This window comes from Eulemur rufifrons, chromosome 9 (assembly GCF_041146395.1).
Source record: "Eulemur rufifrons isolate Redbay chromosome 9, OSU_ERuf_1, whole genome shotgun sequence".
NCBI classification, from domain to species: domain Eukaryota; kingdom Metazoa; phylum Chordata; class Mammalia; order Primates; family Lemuridae; genus Eulemur; species Eulemur rufifrons.
In genome coordinates, this window is record NC_090991.1 from 19,788,056 (window position 1) to 19,811,922 (window position 23,867).

The 23,867-nt window shown below is 35.1% G+C and overlaps 1 protein-coding gene across 5 annotated transcripts in view; it reads left to right on the forward strand.

Moving 5' to 3' along the window:
- RHOT1 (ras homolog family member T1) overlaps positions 1 to 23,867 on the forward strand; it is a 60,459-nt gene that overhangs the window by 24,121 nt on the left and 12,471 nt on the right. For 2 of the 5 annotated variants that reach the window (XM_069482274.1, XM_069482275.1), the window contains exons 7-18: positions 3,761 to 3,869; positions 4,188 to 4,289; positions 9,703 to 9,801; positions 10,346 to 10,454; positions 11,213 to 11,333; positions 13,493 to 13,577; positions 13,949 to 14,094; positions 15,091 to 15,191; positions 16,775 to 16,905; positions 17,591 to 17,674; positions 18,661 to 18,780; positions 20,147 to 20,349. In XM_069482274.1, the coding sequence (XP_069338375.1) occupies positions 3,761 to 3,869; positions 4,188 to 4,289; positions 9,703 to 9,801; positions 10,346 to 10,454; positions 11,213 to 11,333; positions 13,493 to 13,577; positions 13,949 to 14,094; positions 15,091 to 15,191; positions 16,775 to 16,905; positions 17,591 to 17,674; positions 18,661 to 18,780; positions 20,147 to 20,349 (1,410 nt within the window). Of the gene's footprint in view, positions 1 to 3,760; positions 3,870 to 4,187; positions 4,290 to 9,702; positions 9,802 to 10,345; positions 10,455 to 11,212; positions 11,334 to 13,492; positions 13,578 to 13,948; positions 14,095 to 15,090; positions 15,192 to 16,774; positions 16,906 to 17,590; positions 17,675 to 18,660; positions 18,781 to 20,146; positions 20,350 to 21,404; positions 21,501 to 23,160; positions 23,284 to 23,867 lie in introns of all 5 variants that reach the window. The other 3 variants (XM_069482270.1, XM_069482273.1, XM_069482272.1) reach the window with 3 other exon arrangements.

The following is a 23,867-nucleotide window of genomic DNA, read 5'->3' on the forward strand; positions in this document are numbered from 1 at the left end:
TATTCATGACTAAAGCAGGAAACAGAGCTCTGATACTATAATGATTCACTTCGAACATTAAATATTTTGATCATAAATCTTATATTTTTTTTTCAAATGTAAGAGAAACTCAAACTGCTTAGTCTCTCATCTTTCAAATACGTCTTCCACCTGTATTGTATGTGCCTCTCTCTTGAGATGCCCCTTTGATGAGGTATAGTCTTCTTCCCCATTGTCATTGATTGTTCACAGTGCGGCCTGTGTGAGGGCACAGACTTGGAGAAAAATGAACAACCTTTGAAATCTAGTTTTCCACTTATGACTTCAATTTCCTTTGGCTTCTTAGTCTCCTCATCTGTATGTGAAGATGAGGATAATACCTGTCTTGGCTACATGTGGCTGTTTTGAGAAGCAAATGAAATAATACATGTGTAAGCACTTAAGTTCTCTAAAAGACTCTGTAGAGATCTTCATTTAGGAATTCATGCAGAGAAATTTCTTTGCAGTTCTTCGAAAGAAATACATGTGTGATAGAGAAAAAACAAGAGAAAACATATTCTGTACTTTTCTGAGCAGAATGGCAGTACTAGGTTTTAATGTTTTGAGGTTTTAGTTTTTGGTGTTTTTTATTGTTGTTGTTGTTGGACAGGATCTCACTCTGTTGCCCAGGCTAGAGTTAAATCAAAATGGAAACAAAACATTTTTCTTGCAATATTATTTAATCAAAAATAAATTATTTACAAAGTATTTGAGTCTTTTTATATGTTAGGAAAATCAGACTAATATCTATGTATTGTATGCATTTGGTCCTTTACTCAATGTTTTAGGTTTCTCTTTTAGTTAGGCATTTTTGTGCCTTGAAACTCCAAAGATCTGGTTCTAAACAGATGACTATGGTCATATACCCTCTGCCTTACATATTTATGGAAGCATTGTGTGTGCTGTGCCTTGCAGTTCCTAGGTCTCCTCTTCATGGTGGTTTGAACTCTGTGTTGGCTTATTGACAAGGTGGAAAGGAGAGAATGACCCTCTGGAGCTATGCTGTCCAGTGCAGTAGCGTCTAATCAGTTTTGGCGATTTAACTTTAAATTAAAATTAAATATTATAAAACCAAAAATTCAGTTCCTCAGATACACTTAGCTGCATTTCAAGTGCTTGGTAGCAACATGGAGTGGTTACAATAATGGATGGTACAGACAAAGAGCATTTCCACCACCACAGAATGTTGTATTAAACAGAGTTGCCTTGGAGGATCAAACACCCATTGCTTGAGGCATTTCTGGGAGGGACGCTTCAGAGAAGGTAGTTTTGCCAGGCTCTATTAAGCACCATCTTCGGCCACCAAATCAAGAAATTTTGGCTTTACTATAACAGCTTCCTAAAATGCTCTGGCTTGTTTGGTGGCCCTTTCAGTACCATCTGGAAATGACTTTTGACACTTGAAAATCTAATTTAGCATTCTCAGGTGTGGCTGTGGTCCATAGTCATGCTCCAGCTTATCCCTGGACTTTCATTTTTCCATCCCTGAATCACATGAGCGTACTTATTTTTCTTGTTGACTTTTCCCAAGGTAATATATTTTTTTAGTATGTGAACCTTATACTTCCAATACCTTCTTCCCCAGGCCTCATACCTTCAGTATTGATTGATTGATTGAGACAGGATCTTGCTCTTTTTCCCTGGCTAGAGTGCAGTGGTGGCATCATAGCTCACTGTAACCTCAAACCCTTGGGCTCAAGCCATCCTCTTGCCTCAGCCTCCCGAGTAGCTGGGACTACAGGTGCATACCACCGTGCCTGGCTTATTTTTTTATTTTTTGTAGGCATAAGGTTTCACTCTTGCTCAGGCTGATCTGGACCTCCTGGCCTCAAGCAATCCTCCTGCCTTGGCGTCCCAAAGTGTTAGGATTATAAGCATGAGCCACTGAGCCCAGCCCCAGTTTACTTTTTTTTTTTTTTTTTTATTTTTTGTTTTGTTTTTAAAGGTCATCTCAGCTTCAGAACGTTAATCAATCTATTTATTTATTTTAATTTTTTTTATTTTAAGAGACAGAGTCTCACTATGTTGTCCAGGCTGGATTTGAACTTCTGGGCTGAAGTGATCCTCCTGTCTCAGCCTCCCAAATAGCTGGGACTGTAGGTACACGCCCAGCTGTCACAGTGGTTCTTTATCAGGCATACCCATCATAATCACAGGAGGCACTTTCAAAAAAATATAGATGCCTTTGTCCCACCCCTGGTATTTTATTTATTTTTTATTTTTATTTTCTTGAGGCAAGGTCTTGTCTTTTGCCCTGGCCAGAGTACAGTGGCATCATCATAGCTCACTGCAACCTCAAACTCCTGGCCTCAAGCAATCCTCCTGCCTCCACCTCGCAAAGTGCTAGGATTACAAGATGAACCACTGTGCCTGGCCTCCACTCCTAGAATTTTAAAATCAGCAGGTTTAGGTTTAGGACTTGGATGTGTGTGTGTATATATATGTATATATTTTTAAGCTCCATAAATTATCCTGGTTGTATACCTTTGGTTACAAACCACTACATTTTTGGAAAACCTCTTGGTTCTGTTAAGAATCTATATTTAGGGGCTGGGCATAGTGATTCATGCCTGTAATCCTAGTACTTTGGGATGCCGAGGCAGGAGAATTGTTTGAGTTCAAGAGTTAGAGACCAACCCGGGCAACATAACGAGACCCTGTCTCTACAAAAAATACAAAAATTTGCTGGGTGTGGTTGGAACACGCCTGTAGTTCCAACTATTCCGAAGGCTGAAAGAAGGAAGATTGTTGAGCCCAGGGGTTTGAGGTTGTAGTGAGCTGTCATCCTGCACTTAGCCTGGGTGACAAAGTAAGACCCTGTCTCAAAAAAAAAAAAAAAAAAAAAATTCTCTATTTGGGGCATATGGTGAGTCAGTCCTTTTAAGCATAATGGTCACACCAAGGGTTAGGTAAGCTAAATGCGTTCAGGTCTTTCTGTTGCAGTCTGGAGTTCAAGCAAGATGATCTGCTTCCCCTCCAAGCTCTCTTGCAGGATTCACATCAGTTCTCTGTTAGGCTGGTCCTTCTTTATATTCCCAATTTCCCCATGGGCTTCTCAGATTTAACTTGTGTGAAACAAAATTTTTAATTCCCTGCCTACCTGCTGCCAAAGGGAAAAAAAAATCCCTCTCAATCTTCTCAGTCTTAGGAGATCTGCCCATTTTGTTCAGCTAAAACCTGTATATTTTTCTTAATTTCTGCCTTTCCCTCAATCTTCACATCTAATCTACCAACTGTTCCTATCAGTTCTTCTAAAATACATCTCAAATCTGAATATTTTCTGTCTTCACTGTCACTGTACTTAAAGAATTTAAAGTCAAGTCACCACATTTAAAGAATTTTTTTCCTAATAAAAAAATGTACCAAGGTAGATCTTGTTGTAAATGATCCAAAGGGAAAGAAAAAGAAACATATACTAAGGTGGAGAGAATAGTATAATGAATCCCTGTGTATTTGTCATCTAGCTTTAACAATTATTAACTAATGTCCAGTCTTATTTCATCTATTACCCATCCCATATGTACCATTTTGAAGCAAATTGAGATATTATATCATGCTATAAATATTTCAGTATATATCCCTGAAAGATAACAAATCACTGCTCTTAAAAATGTTAACCCCCTACTTAAAACCATTCAATGGCTTCCCATTTTACAGTGGGAAGAATGGGTTACTATGTAAATAACAGTGTAAACCTAATGTCTTTCGCCTTCCTCATTACAATGTTCCCTGTTTATTTCAGGCTGCCTTTAATATTGGTTGGGAACAAATCTGATTTGGTGGAATATAGTAGTATGGAGACCATCCTTCCTATTATGAACCAGTATACAGAAATAGAAACCTGTGTGGAGGTATGCCTCATCATTTGATTTGAAAATTTATTTTTGGTGAATTCTCACTAAATTAAGATTCTGAATAGGAGTGGGGGGACAAGGTGGGATAGAATAAATTTCCTTTTCTTTGTGAAGTCCTGTAAACCAAATAAAACAGGGAACTTGGAGCTGGCGTCTGAGTTCTTCGTAGACATTCACATTGTGATGTCTACAAAGAAAAATGCATTTTTCATTTTCTTCCAGAAATTTTACTATTACCTTATGTTGATAGTTTGAAAATTGTTTTTAGCTGTCGTAATTGACTTCTGAGTGTAAAATTTAAACTTTATTTTTCAGTGTTCAGCAAAAAACCTGAAGAACATATCAGAGCTCTTTTATTATGCACAGAAAGCTGTTCTTCATCCTACAGGGCCCCTGTACTGCCCAGAGGAGAAGGAGGTAACCTCCCAAGTTGTATTTATAGGGGCTAGAATGTGTAGGTAGTAACTCTAGTATGAGAGTGATTTATTAACTTTTAAGTATTTTTGTGAAGATGAAACTGTTGAAATTTAAATTTATTGCTTACTCTAAATGGTTACATTTTCAAGATACTTTTCTTCAATGACATTCACATTAAATACTTAGACTATTTTCCACATCAAATACTATTGCAGGAAGTGCCATTAAAGTAAACAGAAGAATAGACAACAATAACAAAAAAATTCAAAGGCTTAGCTAATGGTCTACCTGCTTTGTTCTTATAAAATACAAACTTAAAAACACAAACAAAAAATTTGCGTACTTTTTGAGATAGGTACAACATGTAATACAACTTGAATGCTCCCTTTTGTTTTATAGCTAAGAAACACAATACTTCCTTATTGAAATATCTAAAATTTAATATTTTGCCATAGACTTTAAAAACTAAATTTATTGAGATACAACTCAAGTACCATAAAATCAATCCCTTTGAAGTATACAATTCAGGGATTTTTAGTATATTCACAAAGTTATTCAACCATCACCACTAATTTTAGAATATTTCATCACCCCAGAGAGAAACCCTGTATCCATTAGCAGTCACTCCCCATTCTTCCCTTTGCCCAGCGCCTAGCAAGCACTAATCTACTTTCTGCCTCTATGGATTTGCCTCTTATGGTCATTTCATATAAATGGAATATGTGACCTTTTGTTTCTGGCTTCTTTCACCTAGCATAATGTTTTCAAGATGCAGCCACATTTTAGCATGTGTTAGCGTTTCATTTCTTCTCGTGGCCAAATAATACTTTATTGTATAGATACAGTACATTTTGTTTATCCCCTTAACTGTTGATGGACATTTGGGCAGTTTCTACTTTTTGGTTATTAAGAATAAACTTCCGTCAACATTCATATACAAGTTTTTGTTTGAACACCTGTCTTCAGTTCTTTTGAGTATATGTTTAGTAGTGGAATTGCTGAGTCCCATGGTAATTGTATTTTTAACTTATTGAGGAACCACCAACTGTTTTCCACAATGACTGAACCATTTTACATTCCCACTAGCAATGTATCAAGGCTCCAGTTCCTTCACGTCTTTGTCAACACTTGTTGTTTTCCTTTTTTTTTTTTTTTTGGTTTATTATGGCCATCCTAGTGGATGTGATTGGTATCTAGTTTTGATTTGCATTTCCCTGATAACTAATGACATTGCACATTTTTCATGTGCTTATATCCTCTTTAGAGAAATGTCTATTCAGGTCCTTTGCCCAGTTTTTAATTGGGTTATTTGTCTTTTTATTATTTGATTTTTTTTTTTTTTTTTTAATACCAGACTGTTGCTCAGGTTCCTGGGCTAACGCAATCCTCCTGCCTCAGCCTCCTGAGTATCAGGGACTCCAGAAGTGTGCCACTGCACCCAGCTTGAGGTTTTGTTTTTAAGAAATAAAAAGTTGCAGATTTCTTTCAAGAGATGTTTATAGTACACATGAATGGTTGGCAAACTATGACCCAACTTGGCATGCCACCTATTTTTGTATAGCCTATAGGCTAAAAATACAGTTTACATTTTTTTTTAAGAGACAGGGTCTCACTCTGTCGCCCAGGCTGCAGTGGCGTAATCATAGCTCATTGCAGCTCTCCAACTCCTATGCTCAAGTGATCCTCCTGCTTCAGCCACCTCAGTAGCTGGGAATACAGGTATGAGCCACCACACCTACATTTTAACATTTTTTAAATTATTGAAAAAACACGAAAAGAAATATTTTGTGATATGTGAATATTATATTGCATTCAAATTTTATCATTTCATAAAGTTTTATTGTAACACAACCATGCTCATTTGTCTGTCTATGGCTGTTTTCATGCTATAAAAACAGAATTGAGTATTTTCAAGATAGCTCATATGTGGTACTCTCATCTCTTCTCACTGCTGCTCAGTGCACTCCTAATTGTACTGACACAGTTATGACTTGACAGCATTTCAAGCATCATGTGTATCACTGTGCCCTGACATTTTATTTATTTTCAGTGCACACCAATCATGCCAAAAAAAAGAAAAGAAAAAAGTGGATTTTTAGATAGGAAAGCAGATATGTTTTCCAAGCTCAAACTACAGTTCCAGCATCATTTTTTTGGACCTTGATGCAAGCCCAAAGAAAATTTCTTTATTTCATAAAGAAACTATGAAACTGAGTTTCATAGTTAACTATGTAGCTGAGTTTCCACCTAACTCTCAGTTGAAACTGATTAATCTGCAGTATAATAACATGCTAAAAGGCAAACATCAAGAATCTAATGTAATTTTATAAATGCCTTCCAAGCAATGAATGTACTTTGTTAAATTCATAGTTTTGTAGATATGTATCAGTATTGGTAGTATATATTTGTGCAAAAAGACATTTTCATAGATGAAACATGTAAAATGTTTTTTTAGATCAGCATTAACATATAAACAATTGCAATTAATTGTCATGATAGAGAACACTAACTTTGAACCCGTTAAACAAAATGTTATCCTTCCAAAAAGAATTCCATTCTTCTCATTACTAGATCTGTATTGTAGAGTTATACTCAGTTATTATACTTTGAATTTTGTCAATAAAAATTTGGTGGAAATTTTATTTCTTTCTTGCTATATAAGTACCTACGTGATATCCTTGATTTGGCCTGTTGGCCCCAAAGCCTAAATACTCACTGCCTGGTCCTTTACAGAAAAAGTGCCAACTGCTGATATAAGTAGTTAATCTGAATTATCCCTTAATCTGACCCTGTTTTACTCTTATTCCTTAATTAGGATACTTCTTTCTAATTTTCTCTTAATCCAGTATTTCTGAAACCTGCCTCATTATAATGGTCACCTCTTAACAGGGGTACCTGTTAAAAACATAGAGTCTATTCTGATTCAGCCAGGTATTTTATTTTGTGATCAAGGAAATTTGGGAAACAGTCTTAGACTGTAAGGATTTACCTCTGAGGCCTTAGCCTAGCAGTATATTAAATCTCCTCTATTAGTTCTCAACTTTTTAATTGCTACTTTGTTCTCAGCCCTATTATTAGTTCTGCTAATCTGCTAATCCTTCTTCCCCTCCCCCAGTCCCACAAGAGTAAAACATCTGCCACCATCTGTTACTCATTTCTTAGGTAAAAATTATCAACTTTTACATCTATCTGACATCATTAAAAATAAAAAAAAACTTTTACACTGTACTTTGTTTTACATAAGTACAACGGTGGTCCCCAACCTTTTTGGCACCAAGGACTGGTTTCATGGAAGACAATTTTTCCACGGAACCAGGGGGAGGGTGGGGCGGGGAGGCAGAGCTCAGGCGGTGATGCAAGCAATGGGGGGCAGCTGTAAATACACGGGAAGCTTCCCTTACCAGCCCACCACTCACCTGCTGTGTAGCCTGGTTCCTAACAGGCCATAGGGACAAGTACCAGGGGTTGGGGACCAAAGAAGTACAAACTTTAAATCTAAGCTTAAACCAGAATCTTTGCAATAATAAGCTTTTAATATGGATTTGAGGAGGAATCATCAAAAAGATCATATTCAAAATTAAAGCCTGAGCTATAAATATGTTTCCAGTGATGATGAACTCTGTGTGACCCATGGTGCCCTCAGCTTACCTACTAATGAAAAAGATGTGACTGTTATATAATAATTGTGCTTCCTGTGTGAGGGTTTAGATTACTCATATACATATTTTTAATTTATTACTATAAAAATTTTTGTAGCTTTATTGAGTATAATTTTTTAATAGTGGTAATTTTTTGGTGTTATATTTTAAGGTGATTAGTATTTAAATATCAGATTGAGCCAATACCTTAGACCACTTTAGCTGCTGATTCATATCAAGCTTTAATGAAAAATACATCACTGTTTATTTTTCTGTCTCCAAATATTTTTCTTTAATGTAGCTTTTTATTATATGAGGAAAAATAAAATAAAAGGTTATTTTTAGGTTCTGTTTTTTACATCATTCTAGCTATTACTACTTTTGGAAACATTTAGATTATTATATAATGGGCTTTTTTAGAGCAAGTAAAATATAAGAATATAATCAATCTGGAATGTCTAATAGAAGGATCACATTTATAGAAGTGATATCTTACCATTCATTATTTTTAAATATAAATAACCATGATTGTAGATGTTGTAGGTTATATTCCATTTAGTACTCTTGCAAAGGAGGCCCTGTCAAATCCTCTCTAAATATTTGACTTCTTTTTCTCATTTCCTTCTAATCTCATATCTTACATTTTACCTTTTTCTCACTATATCAAATTGCTCTCCCAGAGACCCCATTTAAAACAAACAAACAAAAAATGTTTGGAAAGTAACAATTTCCTTTCCTATTTTTTAAAGAATTTCTTTTCTGCGTTTGAGTTAGAAAGCATGATCAAAGCTGTCGTCCTTACCGTTCTGCTCCGGATGGCCATATGACTGAAGTTCTTAGTTCATAAGGACACATTTCCTCACCTTGCCATCTCCTTTCTCTGATTTAGATAGGTCTGTAAGAGATCTACCTGCAAGCTTACACAAAGTTCAAAGATCTCATTATTTTAAGCTCCCAGACACCATGAAGAAAGTTTTTTAGATCAAACATTCCTGAAAGTTTTATTCTCAGAATTGTTCGCAGTGATTACCCTATAGTGGTTATACAGAGTAGAAGCATGTGGACCTTATTTTTAAATAATGAAACATTCTATCCATTATAAATCCTAAAACAAAAATTAAGGAAGTTGGCAAATGTATTTCCAGCAGCATTTACTTATAAAAGCTTTAGAGTCATAAAAGGCAAGCCTCTTTTTAAAAATGTAAATAATTCTTATAATAGGAAGGTAATAAAAGTCTTTTACACCTAATAGCCAGTGATATTTTGCCACTTATTAGTAAATAAGCACATTTTATATACCAACTTTAATATATACACACAAGAGACAGGTCAAAACAAGTCCCATTCTGCTACCAGAAGGTTGATGCTCAGAAACCAGAAATTGGGAAGGAAAAAGCCCTTAGTAGTTTTATAATTCAGCTCAAATTCTTTATGGAGTGAGGGAGGACATAAGTAAATAAATAGTTCTTCTTTATGTGACTGAAAGAATGAATCTCTCCTAAAGATGAACTTCTCTTTTGCCCATCCTTAGAGGATTTGTGGTCATGAGAGGAGAGTTTGACCATTCCAAATACCAGTGCAAGTAAAAATTGCCTAATTTACTTAAAAAGGCTTGAGCATAAAAGTAAATGGCTTTGCTTTAGTTCATTTTTCCTGTTGGGTGTATTTAATGTTATGTCAAAACAATCATAATATTCCCAGCATTGCTTATGAAAATCACATTTTAAAATCCTAGTTTAATTAAAACACTTGTTTCCTTGCTCATTGATTTATAGATGAAACCAGCCTGTATAAAAGCCCTTACTCGAATATTTAAAATATCTGATCAAGATAATGATGGTACCCTCAATGATGCTGAACTCAACTTCTTTCAGGTAGCTGTCTTTTTATTTCAGATGTTTGTATATCTTTGTCTTTTTTGCTGATAAAAGCTATAAAAAATTTATTGGTGTAAACAACAAAAATAATATATTGAGAAACATATGTCTGTTTCATGTAAAACTAGCTTTCACATCAAGCTTAAGTAGCTTAAATAGCCTTTACTTAAGCTATAAAACTCTCGTATGCTTAGGAATTGAGGGGAGTTTTTGATGGTTTCATTCCATGGTATAAAGTGATAAAAGTGGATGTGTTAAGGATGGCTTGAAATCTGAACCCTGAATTATATTTGCTTTCTGGGTTTTATATAACATAGCTACACAAAGAACCCTATGTTTTAGAAATAGGATGGGGGAAGTTAGGAAAGTTTCTTTCTAAGTATGACATGTTTTACATACATAATACAAAGTGGAGACTATCCGAATGTAGAATTTGTTTCTTTTGGTTACAAATTTTTGATTTAAAGCTGTAGATTATTTTATATTATTTGTGGTTTTAATGCTGCTTTGTTTTTAAATTTATTTTTATGTTTTTTGCTAGAGAATTTGTTTCAACACTCCATTAGCACCGCAAGCTCTGGAAGATGTCAAGAATGTAGTCAGAAAACATATAAGCGATGGTGTGGCTGACAGTGGATTGACACTGAAAGGTAGGTGAATGGTGTTTTTCCCCCTTTTGAACTTACTACTTTCAAAATTTGGCAGAAGGTGAAGGTCTTTATTGCATTATTTATACTTTAAGGAAATGTTAGTATTTACTAATATGCCTAAAATGTGACTTGGATATTGAAGAGTTGGAAGAGATAGGCCATCGTTGGGGATTATCATCCTTTACTGTCAGTATAAATTAGAGGTAGGGAAATTGGATCTCAGGGATGCAGGGTCCATCTGAGGTAAAGAGATATCTGGGATAAACAAATATGTCTTAAAATTCTTCCTACTTAAAAACAGCCTTTAAATAGTACCTATTTTTAGGGAATTTTGTCTGAGTCAAATTTACCAAGTATAGAATATTCCCTGTGGAATATATTACAGAGACACGGTGAGATAAGAAATGAAATTGAAAACTAGAATTTTCCATTATAGAAATAAGCTCAAAGATTTATAAAACATTGTCATTTGTTTCTGTCATATAACTTTGTGAATGTGGGTATATTCCTTGGGGTGTAATGTTGGCCCTTTCCTCCAGAGCTCTCTCTTGCTGAGCTGGGTGTATTTGTAAAACGACTCTGAAATCAGCTCTGTTTCATTGAGTCACTTGTGAACTTTGTTTTGACCTTGACTGTGCAAAACTAGCATATATATGTTCACAAATCTAGCTCTTGCCATTATGTGATGTGCTTTTCTCCCATGTGACTCTGTACCCTTCTTCACATCAACTGTATTTACTAATTTACTTTATTTTCAGGTTTTCTCTTTTTACATACACTTTTTATCCAGAGAGGGAGACACGAAACTACTTGGACTGTGCTTCGACGATTTGGTTATGATGATGATCTGGATTTGACACCTGAATATTTATTCCCCCTGTATGTACTTTTTGTTTTCTAATTTATTTTAGTTTCTAAGTATTTTTAAGTTTATTTAGTACATAGATAAGTAGGCTTCAAGCTACCCAGAAATAATTTGGAATTATAGCAGACGTTAGCAAAGTTTCTCAACCTTAGCACTGTTGACATTTTGGACCAGGTAATTCTTTGTTGTGGAGCCTGTCCTGTGCATTGTAGGATGTTTGGCACAACCTTAGTGCCAGTAACACCTCCTCCCCCAGAGGCTATTAGGTGTAACTGTCTCCAGAAATTGCTAAATGTCCCTTAAAAGCAAAATCAGTTGAGAGCCACTGTTTTATAGTATGGCTGAAACTTTTCCTCTTTTCATGGAGAATACTAGTATCTTTTAAAATTGCATTTTACTAAAGAAGGAGAAAAAGATGCTAGACAAACTTAGTTTTGGAATAAAGAGATCAGAAATATGTTGGTTATCATTTTTTCTTTCCTTTCATCAGTTCCTCTCCTCCCTCAGTGTTATAGCCTGTTCTTAGGATGAAATAAGTATTTTTCTTAAACAACCAGTCTATTTGTGGTTATTTCCTTTGATAATGCTATGTTTAAGTTCTGTTTGTTTAAAAACAGACCTACTGCCACCCACAAACAGGAGACTGACTTGCCACAGGCTGCCTCTTCTATATCCATGGGAAGCAGGCTTTTCAGGGATGGTGATTTGCCAAGATCTGGCCTTGGAGTCTTCAGCTTCTCTTCTTCACATTTTCAGTTGTACATTACCTGTATCCTTTTTTCTTTCAGCGTAGCGCCTCCAGCTAGCTATGTAATGGTTGAGAAATACTTTGTTGTTTTTCTTTCTCCATCATGGAGGAAGCAAAGTTCTTTCTGATTAGATTCCTAGTCCATTAATGAGTTCTAAATTGAAATTTCCCTCGACTAAGTTACCATATCTTGGCTCAAGTTAATTTCCCAGATTTTTCAATAAATATGTACTGAATGAACGAATTTGTCCCAGGGCCCTTTCATCTAGTTTTCTTTTCTGTCCTGTTTATGTGAATAGATAAATTCTACAGGAGGTTTCTTACTGCTTTCTTAAGTATAACATTTAGGAAACTACATCTCTTATGGCATTGTGGCTTACACTAATCATCTCTTTCAGTTTCTTTGTGCTCTCTGCCTTTAATTTTCTGCAAAATAGCCCCCTGTAGCCACCACTTGAATCTCTCTAGTCTTCTTATTAAACTCTCTGCCTCTGTCCTTCACAGTGCTGCTAGATTAGTAGATAGATAAATACAGATTTGGCCCTGTCACTTCCCTTCAAGACACAGGATAAAGCCCAAGCTTCTTAACATGGGTGTACGAGGTCATTCATGATCTGTTCTGCTCATGCTCACTCTCTGCCTTCATTCTGGAAGTAAATATCGAACTATTTATAGTCCACCAAACATATGTTGTTTCCTACTCCAGGGTTTTGCCCATGCTATTTTCACTCTCTCCCTCCCTCTTCCCCCAACCTAATAAATGCCTTTCATCCTTCAAGTTTCAATTCAAGTGACCGTGTTTCAGCAGTGTTGATGCCTTCCCATCCCCAGGCTCCCTGTTCATGTGGGCTCCCCTGCCGTCCTTAGCTTACCAATTCTTAGCATATGCTTCATTCTGTTGAACCACCTGAATGTGGTTCCTTAGAAGTGGGGAGCCTGTCTTGTTTTTGTTTCCAGAGTACCTAGCTCAGTGCATTTGGTTAATGTTTATTGAACCGAATTTAAGGTGGGTTAGAAGGTCAAATTGGGTAAAAATTACATCTCTTCACATCATTTGCAACTCATTACAATGTTGGAATTAATATAAAGCTCATAATTATGACTTATAATTTATACATAGGAAGAACAAACCCATTACCGTTTAATCGGTATTATTGGTAAAATTTTTATTTCAACCTGCTCTTCTGATAATTAAGAAAACATCATGTGTCACTTTGGAATGAGCATTATTATGACTCTTCGGAGGAGTTCCGTAACCACTCCAGAGACTTTCCCTGGGGAAGTCTAAATAGTGCCAATGAAGACATTTTTGTAAATGATGTCATCCCACAGAAAGACTCATTGGAATTTTATATTCATTTTTAAATTAAATTTTAATATTTGATTAATGATTTATTTTACTCCTAAATTTTTTTTTATCAACAGGCTAAAAATACCTCCTGATTGCACTACTGAGTTAAATCATCATGCATATTTGTTTCTCCAAAGCACCTTTGACAAACATGATTTGGTAAGCATTTAGCTGTAATTTTCCATGATATGTGGCAAATATTTTTCTGTGAATGATTTAACTCTGTTCTCTTAGCTATGGGATGCTTATGTCATATCACCAAAAATTACTCAAACTCTCTTAAACTAGCAACATTTTTTTTTTGCTATCTACTTTTTTTGTTTTCTCATGATAAAAAAGTCTAGTATCTGATAGATTCTTTCATAGGTTTTCTTATATACATGTGTGGAATTTTCTTGATAAAATATAATATTTCTTGTCATTTGTTAATTTTTAGAAGCACGGCTTTACTAGATTAGAGGGGCTTTTGTGTTTGGGAATTATTCTCTTTGGTGTCTAAATATTATGTATGCTTCCTTGTGTATCTTCAGGATAGAGACTGTGCTTTGTCCCCTGATGAGCTTAAAGATTTATTTAAAGTTTTCCCTTACATACCATGGGGGCCAGATGTGAATAACACAGTTTGTACCAATGAAAGAGGCTGGATAACGTACCAGGGATTCCTTTCCCAGTGGACGTGAGTATAGAGCTCACCTCTTTCCTCTGGAGTTACAACTGGTTTAAAATCGTGGTGTATTACATTTGTCACTTTGTAAGCTTATCAGATCTTATAAAATGCTTCGATCATAGCTGCCTCTAAGCAGGATTTATTGTGCTGCTGCTATGTCTAAGATGAACTATAGATGTTCTATAAATTTATCCAGTAGGGATTGTTTTCTTTTGGGTGACATACAGGGAAAAAATAATAAGTCTTACATCAAAACTGTACTAAATTTTAGTACTTTTTAGTTTGACTAAGGGAATTGGAAATGTCATTGCTATTGCACAGTTCTTATTCCTTCAAAATATGGGAAGAAGCATATTTTACTTGGAACCGAAGACTTATTTTGCATTTTTTGTTACTGTTTTTAGTGAATTCTTAATAAGACTTAGGATTTGTCTACAAACCTAGTTATAGCATCGTTAACATTATTCCTAGGGTATTAAGGGAATCCTCTGATCTTGCAAAATGACATAATTGCTTTAGCCTTGGTGAGACTTTCTCATCATTAGGATCTTTTCTTTTTTGAAATACATGAGAAAGGCTAATTAATTTCACGTGCCTGTCAGTTATTTTGTGCCTTTGTCAAACCTTTTCAGATGTGTTTAATTATCACTAAAGTCCTCAACTAGCCAATATTTGTGGGATATTAACTTGGGAAGCAGATTATATAAAATATTTCCACTCTAGATTTTACCTGCCACTCACTGCTCATCAGTGTGGCCTTGCTTTTTGGGCAGGTGGAGTAGATAAAGGAATTCCAGCCCCCTACCCCTTGCATTCTCCTGCCTTTCTTCTCTGCCTTAAGAATGGCAGTGTAGGAAAAGCCATGGCTGGGCACATAGGAAATTAAAGCAGTCTGACAAAAATTTTCCAGGTCTGATGCACAAAATATTTTGAGCTATTGGCACTTTTTTCCTTGTAGATGTTCATTCAGGAAGTTTTCACATTTTAAACTCATTCCTTTCATAGACTCACAACGTATTTAGATGTACAGCGGTGCCTGGAGTATTTGGGCTATCTAGGCTATTCAATATTGACTGAACAAGAGTCTCAAGCTTCAGCCATTACAGGTCAGTATCTGGATACTATTCACCTTATGATGGGTGACATTTTTTAAGATTCCAGTTTCGAATCTAATGAAGAATAACAATAAACTCATCCTCTTGCCTTCCATTTATACTCTATTCATTTTCCTTGTGATTTAGTAATTTCTTTTGAGTTGAGATGCTTGATTTTATTGTTTATCAAAAAAGAGAGAGTGGATATTCTGCTTCCCGTCTACTCCCTGGCAGTCCTCCACTGATGAAAATGAGGACTATCAGCTATTAAGGATTTACCAGTCTATCTTGTATTTTAATTTTTTTCAAACAAGCCTGTTAACACGTGATCCTGATCTTTAATTAATTGTACTTCTCTCAGCTTTATAACCTTTTTCTATATTAATAAATCTTTCACAGATCTTGTAATGTAAACCAGGCATTCTTGCTAAGCAATGTGCTTCACTTAAAGAAAACCCATGGGTATGGAAATAACAAATTAAGGAGCTGATCATTTCAAGAGTTTCTTATATCCCAATTGGTGGAAAATCTGTCATATCTGATTAGGAAGCTCTAGCACAAGAAAATAGCCTTTCTTAAATTGACAGAGCAAATACCCTTTAAAGCTGCAGCCCTCAACCCCCAGGCCATGCATCAGTGCCTGAGCTCCTCCTACCCACCCCATCTGTGAGTGAGGGAAGCTTCATCTGTATTTACAGCTGCTCCCCATCACTTGCATCACTGCCTGAGCTCCACCACCTCCCACCCCACCTCGTGGAAAAATTGTCTTCCATGAAACTGGTTCCTGGTGCCAAAAAGGTTGGGGACCGCTGCTTTAAAGTACTTAACCAATTAGACAGTATTTAATTTAGCATCAGAGGGTAAGAAACTAATCACTAGCCAGCAGTGAGGTTCATTCACTCAAAAACGTATCGTGAACATCTTTCTATATCAATAAGTATACTTTTATATATCTTAATGTTAGATACTGTATCATTATACAGATATTGTATCACTTTCAGTTTTTGCTACTATCAGTAGAGCCTCTGGTGAGGACTGTTGTAGTTGAGTCTTTGAGTATAACTTAAGGAGGTCTCTTTATCTCAGGAAGAGATGCCACATTGTCCTGATAACAGCATTGTTTTTTGGCCTCTTCTACAGTTTACATTTGAAAGGCCGTTTAACCCAGAGTGTATGTCTCTTTCCCATACGTAGATATGGCTCCAAGAGAGTACAGATTTGAAATGGCCTCTTTTAGTTTGTAATTTATAATAATTTATCACAGAAGAAATTAGATGAGATATAATGTTGGATATATTCATTGTAATTTTCATTCACTTATAGGATATTTTATTTATGGTGATATAAATATTTGGTTACTAGAAATTCACTTTACAGTCAACTTTCAGAAATGCATCTTTTCTACTAAGTTAGGCCCTTCTACATTATATTTAGTACTTTATTCACATGCAGCTTAACTATTGTACAATATGTTTGTTTATAGATCAGACACTCCACGAAAGTTATACATAGCAATACCCTATTTTGCAAAAGGTAGAATAGAGAGGTTCAGTGAATCTAAGTGGTACATATTTAGTGGGTTTTTTTCTTTTTAGTAACAAGAGATAAAAAAATAGACCTGCAGAAAAAACAGACTCAAAGAAATGTGTTCAGATGTAATGTAATTGGAATGAAAAACTGTGGGAAAAGTGGAGTTCTTCAGGCTCTTCTTGGAAGAAACTTAATGGTAAGAGGTCTCAGAAAATAGAACTATGTCCAACAAATTTTTATAGTCACAAATTTACATAATATTTTCATAGCTATTAACATTTTTAGATGATTTCTAGAACTCAGTGGCCTGCAGTATGTTAGTAAAGTACAATCTAAATGTAACAATAATCTTGTTGAACTGTCTTATCTTTGTTTCATTGGTATTAGCTATCATTTGTCTTTTTTTTTTTTAACCAGTGTCTAGATGGGGATTAAATGACTACACATGTGAAAGCACCTAACACAGTCCTTGGCATGAAGTAAATGCACAGTAAATATTTCGAACTGAATACTGATAAGTAGTTCTAACTACTTCCTTGAGTAAGAAGACTAATGTGTTTCCAGATTAGTTTGATATCATACCAAATTAGAGTATAATGAGGATTGCCAGTAGGTGGCTCTAGAATACATTTTCAATAATGCATATAGCTTCCTTCCCTGTCAGCTACTGCTTGCACTTTATGCAGAACAAATACATCTTTTGTCTTAGATCTTAAGAACTAAGAAACATAAAATCAATATCTCCTTTGTACTGGTAAATAGTACATAGTGTAGGAAAGAATGCCCTTTTATTTATAACACACCCACATATACACACAGAGCTGTATGTGTTGATGAAAACCAGTTACTGTAAATATTGAGATTTTTGGTTCTGTTTTCAGAGGCAGAAGAAAATTCGTGATGATCATAAATCCTACTATGCGATTAACACTGTGTATGTATATGGACAAGAGAAATACTTGTTGGTAAGAAATTCTATGGCATAAAAGGATTATTAATTATTGGGTATATTTTTAAGGACTCTGAAAACAAATTGGTTTTAAATTAATGGGTATACATAGAACTTGTGTATTTTTTTTTCACCTTGTTTATACATTGGAATTCTAATTCTTTTGATCTGTGTGGTGATTACATGGGTAAAGATATAAGTAAAAGTTCATCTATTTGTGCACTTACTTGTATGTTAGCTACACCATAAGAAAGTAAAAAAACAAAATTAAGGCCAGGTGCCTGTTTTCCTGTTTTCTTATTCTCACATTATTCTTTACAAATTCATATGTTTGATGTCTCTGACTATGCATGCTATAGTAGTGTTTTATTTGGAATATATTGAGTCATTTCTGACTCTACATGTCCCCTTTTATCTTCTCAACAAAGACACACTCTCTTATATAACTCAGTACTGAGTTTTACTCTTGTTGGATCATTATCATATCACAGATGGGATATTTAAGAGGTTTTATAATAAACATTGAAAAAAGTAGGCAGTGAAGTAGAACAAAATGACTTTAGTGTAAAGATGTATTTGCTTTGTGTTTTCAGTTAGTGGGGAGAAAAGGTAGTGTGGTAGAACGAAAATAGACTTGGGATCATCTGAGTTCAGATTTTGGTCTGATGACTTCTTAGATGTCATTAGATGGGCAGTTGACTTTATCCTTCTAGCCTGAATCTTTATCTGTAGAATGTAGAGGATGCATGCAAAGGGCCCATCGCCACAAATGAGCCACTCACTAAATGTTAGCATCTGTAGAATCTTAATCACCATTTTTAATCTACAGAATCAGAAGATACTTGTTTATCCATACTTTCTGCTCCTAACAATGGTCTGAAAGTTACGCTTAACTAGTACAAGTTTATTAGGAAGTCCAGTTGAGCAAGTAATAAAACATCATGGCTTTACACATCAATATTATGATACTTACATTTCTCATTATCTTTTTCTTTTTACAAGTTGCATGATATCTCAGAATCTGAATTTCTAACTGAGGCTGAGATCATTTGTGATGTTGTGTGCCTGGTATATGATGTCAGTAATCCCAAATCCTTTGAATACTGTGCCAGGATTTTTAAGGTTTGTTGCTCTTACAGATTATAGACTAAATATAAAATATGTAGTTTTAATGGAATTGCAGTGTGGTCTTTCCTAACCATAAAAATGCAACAAAATCATTTGTGGAGCTTTTTAAAAATATATATTAAATACATCTCTACCCTATCCCTAAAGGTTCTAGTTTTGTTCTGAAGTGGTAGAGTCCCAGACATATATTTCTAAAAAAAATTTTCCACATGATTCTGGTGTGCATTGCTGGTTAAGAACTTTTGTATTAATGGAGGGTCTTCTTGCCTGTTAGAAATGCATATGGATTGTATATTGCCAGTTATACCAAGAATTACAGCCATAGTAAGGGGATAAACCAGAAACTTGCAAAGTCTACCCAGTCACTTAGAGATTATCAACAAGATTTAGTAGGAGTACAGAGCTATATGTACAAAGGTATTTATTCTAGCATAGCTTTTTTTTTTTTTTTTTTTTTTTTGAGACAGAGTCTCACTCTGTTGCCCAGGCTAGAGTGAGTGCCGTGGCGTCAGCTTAGCTCACAGCAACCTCAGACTCCTGGGCTTAAGCGATCCTACTGCCTCAGCCTCCCGAGTAGCTGGGACTACAGGCATGCGCCACCATGCCCGGCTAATTTTTTCTATATATATTTTTAGCTGTCCATATAATTTCTTTCTATTTTTAGTAGAGGTGGGGTCTCGCTCTTGCTCAGGCTGGTCTCGAACTCCTGAGCTCAAACGATCCGCCCACCTCGGCCTCCCAGAGTGCTAGGATTACAGGCGTGAGCCACCGCGCCCGGCCCTAGCATAGCTTTTAATAGCAAAAAACTAGAAATAATCTAGATGGCTAACAATAGGATGATTTACTGAAGTAAGATAAAATAATCTAGTGGAATGTTAAGCAGCCATTAAAAATAATAGTTTTGGGTTCTGAAGAACATGGAAGATATGGTATTGCATTTTTAAATGGTTATATCTGGTATGACTGCATTTATATAGACATACGTATAAATATATATGCTCAAGGACTAGAGGTAATATGAAAACATGAAAGTAGTCTTCATTAGAAGAATTTAGATGGATTTTTTAATATTTCAAAATGTTTAATGTATCTTTTTAATTAAAAAGTATATTTTTAAAAATTGTAGATAATCTAAAGAATCAATATTGGTCCATTTTGTTATCAGCATTAGAAAAATGGTCCTGGTCTTATTTATTATATGATACTGACCTAGACCACTGCCATTCTTTGCCTTTTGGTTCATTTTCTCTCTTTGAAACTATTGTTTCTTTGCCTATCCAGAGAAAAATTTTTTCACTTTAATTTAATAGTAGTCTTTAAACTTGTTATCAGATTTTGATTTCATTTTTTAATTCCATAGCAACATTTTATGGACAGCAGAATACCCTGCTTAATCATAGCTGCAAAGTCAGACCTGCATGAAGTTAAACAAGAATATAGTATTTCACCCACTGATTTCTGCAGGAAACATAAAATGCCTCCACCACAAGCCTTCACTTGCAATACTGCTGATGCACCCAGTAAGGATATCTTTGTTAAATTGACAACAATGGCCATGTACCCGTAAGTACTTGCTCTGTCTTCATTTTCATGTTGCATGGTTCATAATAACATTGCATGCCATTATTAGCCATGAGGGGGAATTCTTTGTCACATAGAAGTTGTTCAGCAACAGAAAGAGACTTTGTAATGAGAAGGTACAAATTTGAGTAAATGCAAGTTTGGTTTGGCTATCATAATAAAATTATGTAAACAATACTTCTGATGACATTTGTATATTTTTGAGCAGGCTGTAACTATCTTAATAAGGATAGTACAATAAAACACAGCCCCCCACCAAACATAAAAAGTCTTACTACAGTAAGTGGGTTTGTCATCATGTTGCTTTATGCTTATAAAGCATTTCAATATGAACAAAAAGTTTGTTTTTATATTTTTCTGTTGATTAATTGACCTTGGGTATGTGAAGGTTTCTAAAATCTTTAATGAATTTATGTGGAAATTATGGGTATGTTTGAGTTCAGTATGTCTTTTTTAAGTACTGTAAAAAGTAGTTGTAATTTGTAATTTCCACTATGTAAATGTTTTGCATTAAGTGTTATGAGCCACAAATTTCATGTACATTTATTATATATCTATACATGCATATGCACAAGCACATAACTGTGGTCATCTTTGTAGTTTACTAACTGCCTTAAAATTGCATGGTTCTTATGGCATTCTCCTCAAGTAGCTTGTTTGTATAAAATCTGTTTTGTAACAAAATATTAATAGTTTTTCAGGCAGTGCGTTTCTCAGGACTTTATAGCTTATTCTATTTATTCTTATGTTAATCTCTAAATTATTTTTCTTCTTATGAAAACCACAGTATAAAATAGAGTAATAAACATTGCTATAAACCAACACTGAAGTTTTTAAGAAAGGTATTAATTTGTATAGATTTTTAAAATCAAAGTTAACTTTACTGCTCTTCTATTAACTAATACTTTTAGAATAGGCAACAAATCCTTGAATTTGTATTTGTACTGGAAGACAAGTCATTCCTATTACTATAAGATAAGCAAAACCTTATTTATGTTTTACCTTTGCTTTAAAACTCTCATGTATGTTATCTGCAGAGAGGATCATTACAGAGACAGACTCTCCCGAGACACGGGCAACACTGATAGAATAGAGAATTTGAGAAAAATCTGGGTCTTTCTAAAAACTGCTTTGTAAGTTGCTTTTTCTTTATGACTTCTGTGGGGATTTTGTTGACGTTTTCTTATAGGATGACCAAATCTCCTTTCTTGCCATAATTAACATTTAATAATCATCTAGAAACGCACTGCTTGGTCAGGCTTACTGCCTAACTATATATTATGGTGTCTTCTTTGCTATGTAAATGTACTTTTAAAATCTCGTAAATAACTGCAACTATGTTTTTAGATCTGCATCTTTAAGAACATTTGACTCTAATTCTTTGTGTGTGTTTGTGTGTGTGTGTGTATATGATAAATGTACATACATGGACACTTGTTTATATGGTTAATCCCAAACTACTTCTCATGAAGCATCTCCCTGTTGCTAAGCATACTTTGCATCTCTCCTTTTTGGTGGGTGGAGCCTGGTGTATGTTGAAGAGTCAGATTCAATCTATAAAATAACAGATGGATTCCAGTATGACAGCTGGCAGTGACTTAGTAGCAGTGATATGTTCATCATCACAAGTCAAATTTTAAAAAGGAATGTCTTGAGCCTATAAAAGTTTTTTAAAAAAATTAATTCTTGTTTTTCTTCATGTTGGGAATTAGGCATTATTGGGATGCTGCTAATCTCCACAACCATGCCACCGTGTGCTGTGGTCTCATCAGATCTCACAAGCTAAGCCAAGTCAGATTGGGCCAGTCCTTTGACTGAGAAGCCTGTAAAAATGTTCAGGTGTTACAGGAAGTGATGGCATTGATTCATCAGGTGGCGCTCTTCTGAGTGGGTTCTGCGCCAGTATCTCTTCATGGGTGGTGTGATGGCTTTGTATGAATGAGTGGCTCTGACCACTGAACAGTCACTGGAGACGCCCTACTTTGGTAGTTAGAGCTGAGGTGAAATGGGTTGTCCATGTGCCTGCACCAACTAGTGCAACTCCACTCAACCAGAAAGGAGTCAGAAAGCCTTCCCAAATTTCATACCCAATTTCAATTGGATCCATTGTTGATTTTTACATCCTTACCCAGAGTTTCATACTGTCATACTTAGCTGCTGTGTTTTGGTAGCAGATGAAATTAACCCTATATTTTGTTCGAGGAGAAATTTATGAAGCATCTTGATTTCCTTTGGGAGCCAGGGTGCTTGATGAATTAAAGACGATGTTGTTCATATCTTCTTAGGGTTGAATATACTCGTCTTTTGACTCTTTTGTGTATTATCATTCTTCTCCTTCCTGGTTTTCAGGCATGTGTATATGCTGAGGGAGGAGGAGGAGGAGGAGGGAATATTATTTTAAATGCTAGCAAACTTTGTCCTTTTGGCGGGTGCTATGGCTTACTCAGTTTTTCTTTTTATTAATTTAGATGAGGGTGCCATCTATTGCTGTGCATATTTATTCCACTAAAACTCATGTAAAAATAATTCCATCCCCCCTCCAAAAAAAGCAAAAGCGTTAGCTAATTTTCCCTAGATTTTTCTATAGGGAGGGAGGAGGAAGCTGTTACTTTTTATTATGTTTTTGGTAAATGTGGAATTCTGCACAACTTTAGCATGCCCCACACTGTCCTTTTTCTTTCTACAAAGAGTGTTGCTTATGCCTAAATATTTTTTTTTTAAGTTGGCACACCCCGACTTGTGCCATATTTGTAAGTAAGAACTCAACTCCTGTCCTTCTGTGTGTTTTCGCAGCCATGCCCGGTTACGCTGTATGTGCACCTGCAACAGGTGTACATTTTGCATCTGTCAGAACTTCCTCAACTCAGACTTGCTGCAATCTGTAAAGAACAAAATCTTCACTGCAGTTCTTAACAGGTTCTTAACTTTATTTACTGGGTACCAGGCATTCTGTTAAAATACAAAAGAAAAAAATGGATAACTATTTATTATACAGATGCTCACTACAGAGACAACAAGCTGACTGATGCCCAACTAATTTCCACTAAAATTCTCACTGTGATGACAATGTTTAGTTTTGGAAGCATCCTTAATAATGTTTTTAAATTAATAGGTATATTTAAAGGACTATAAAAGAAGATTTTGGATTTTTTTTCATAAGGAAGATGGAGTATTTTTATTATTAGATGATAATATGTATAGGGAGATAAAAATCTTTTTGCTGTGAGTAGTAAAAATAGATTAGGACTTTTGTAGTAAGGAAAAGACACACTGATCCCAAATAAAAGATATTGTGTTATACTATACTCAGCTTATAGTCAATTAATATATCTTATTAAAACCATAGTAATATGAATAGTATTTCGGGTTTGAAAAAAATTGCTATTCTTGAAACCATTTATAATCATAATCGTACTTCTACTTTTAAGTACCTGGACTGTTTATTTGAAAGAACATGGTTTCTAGAAATGAAGATAGTAACTTTAAAGACTCACAGGAAT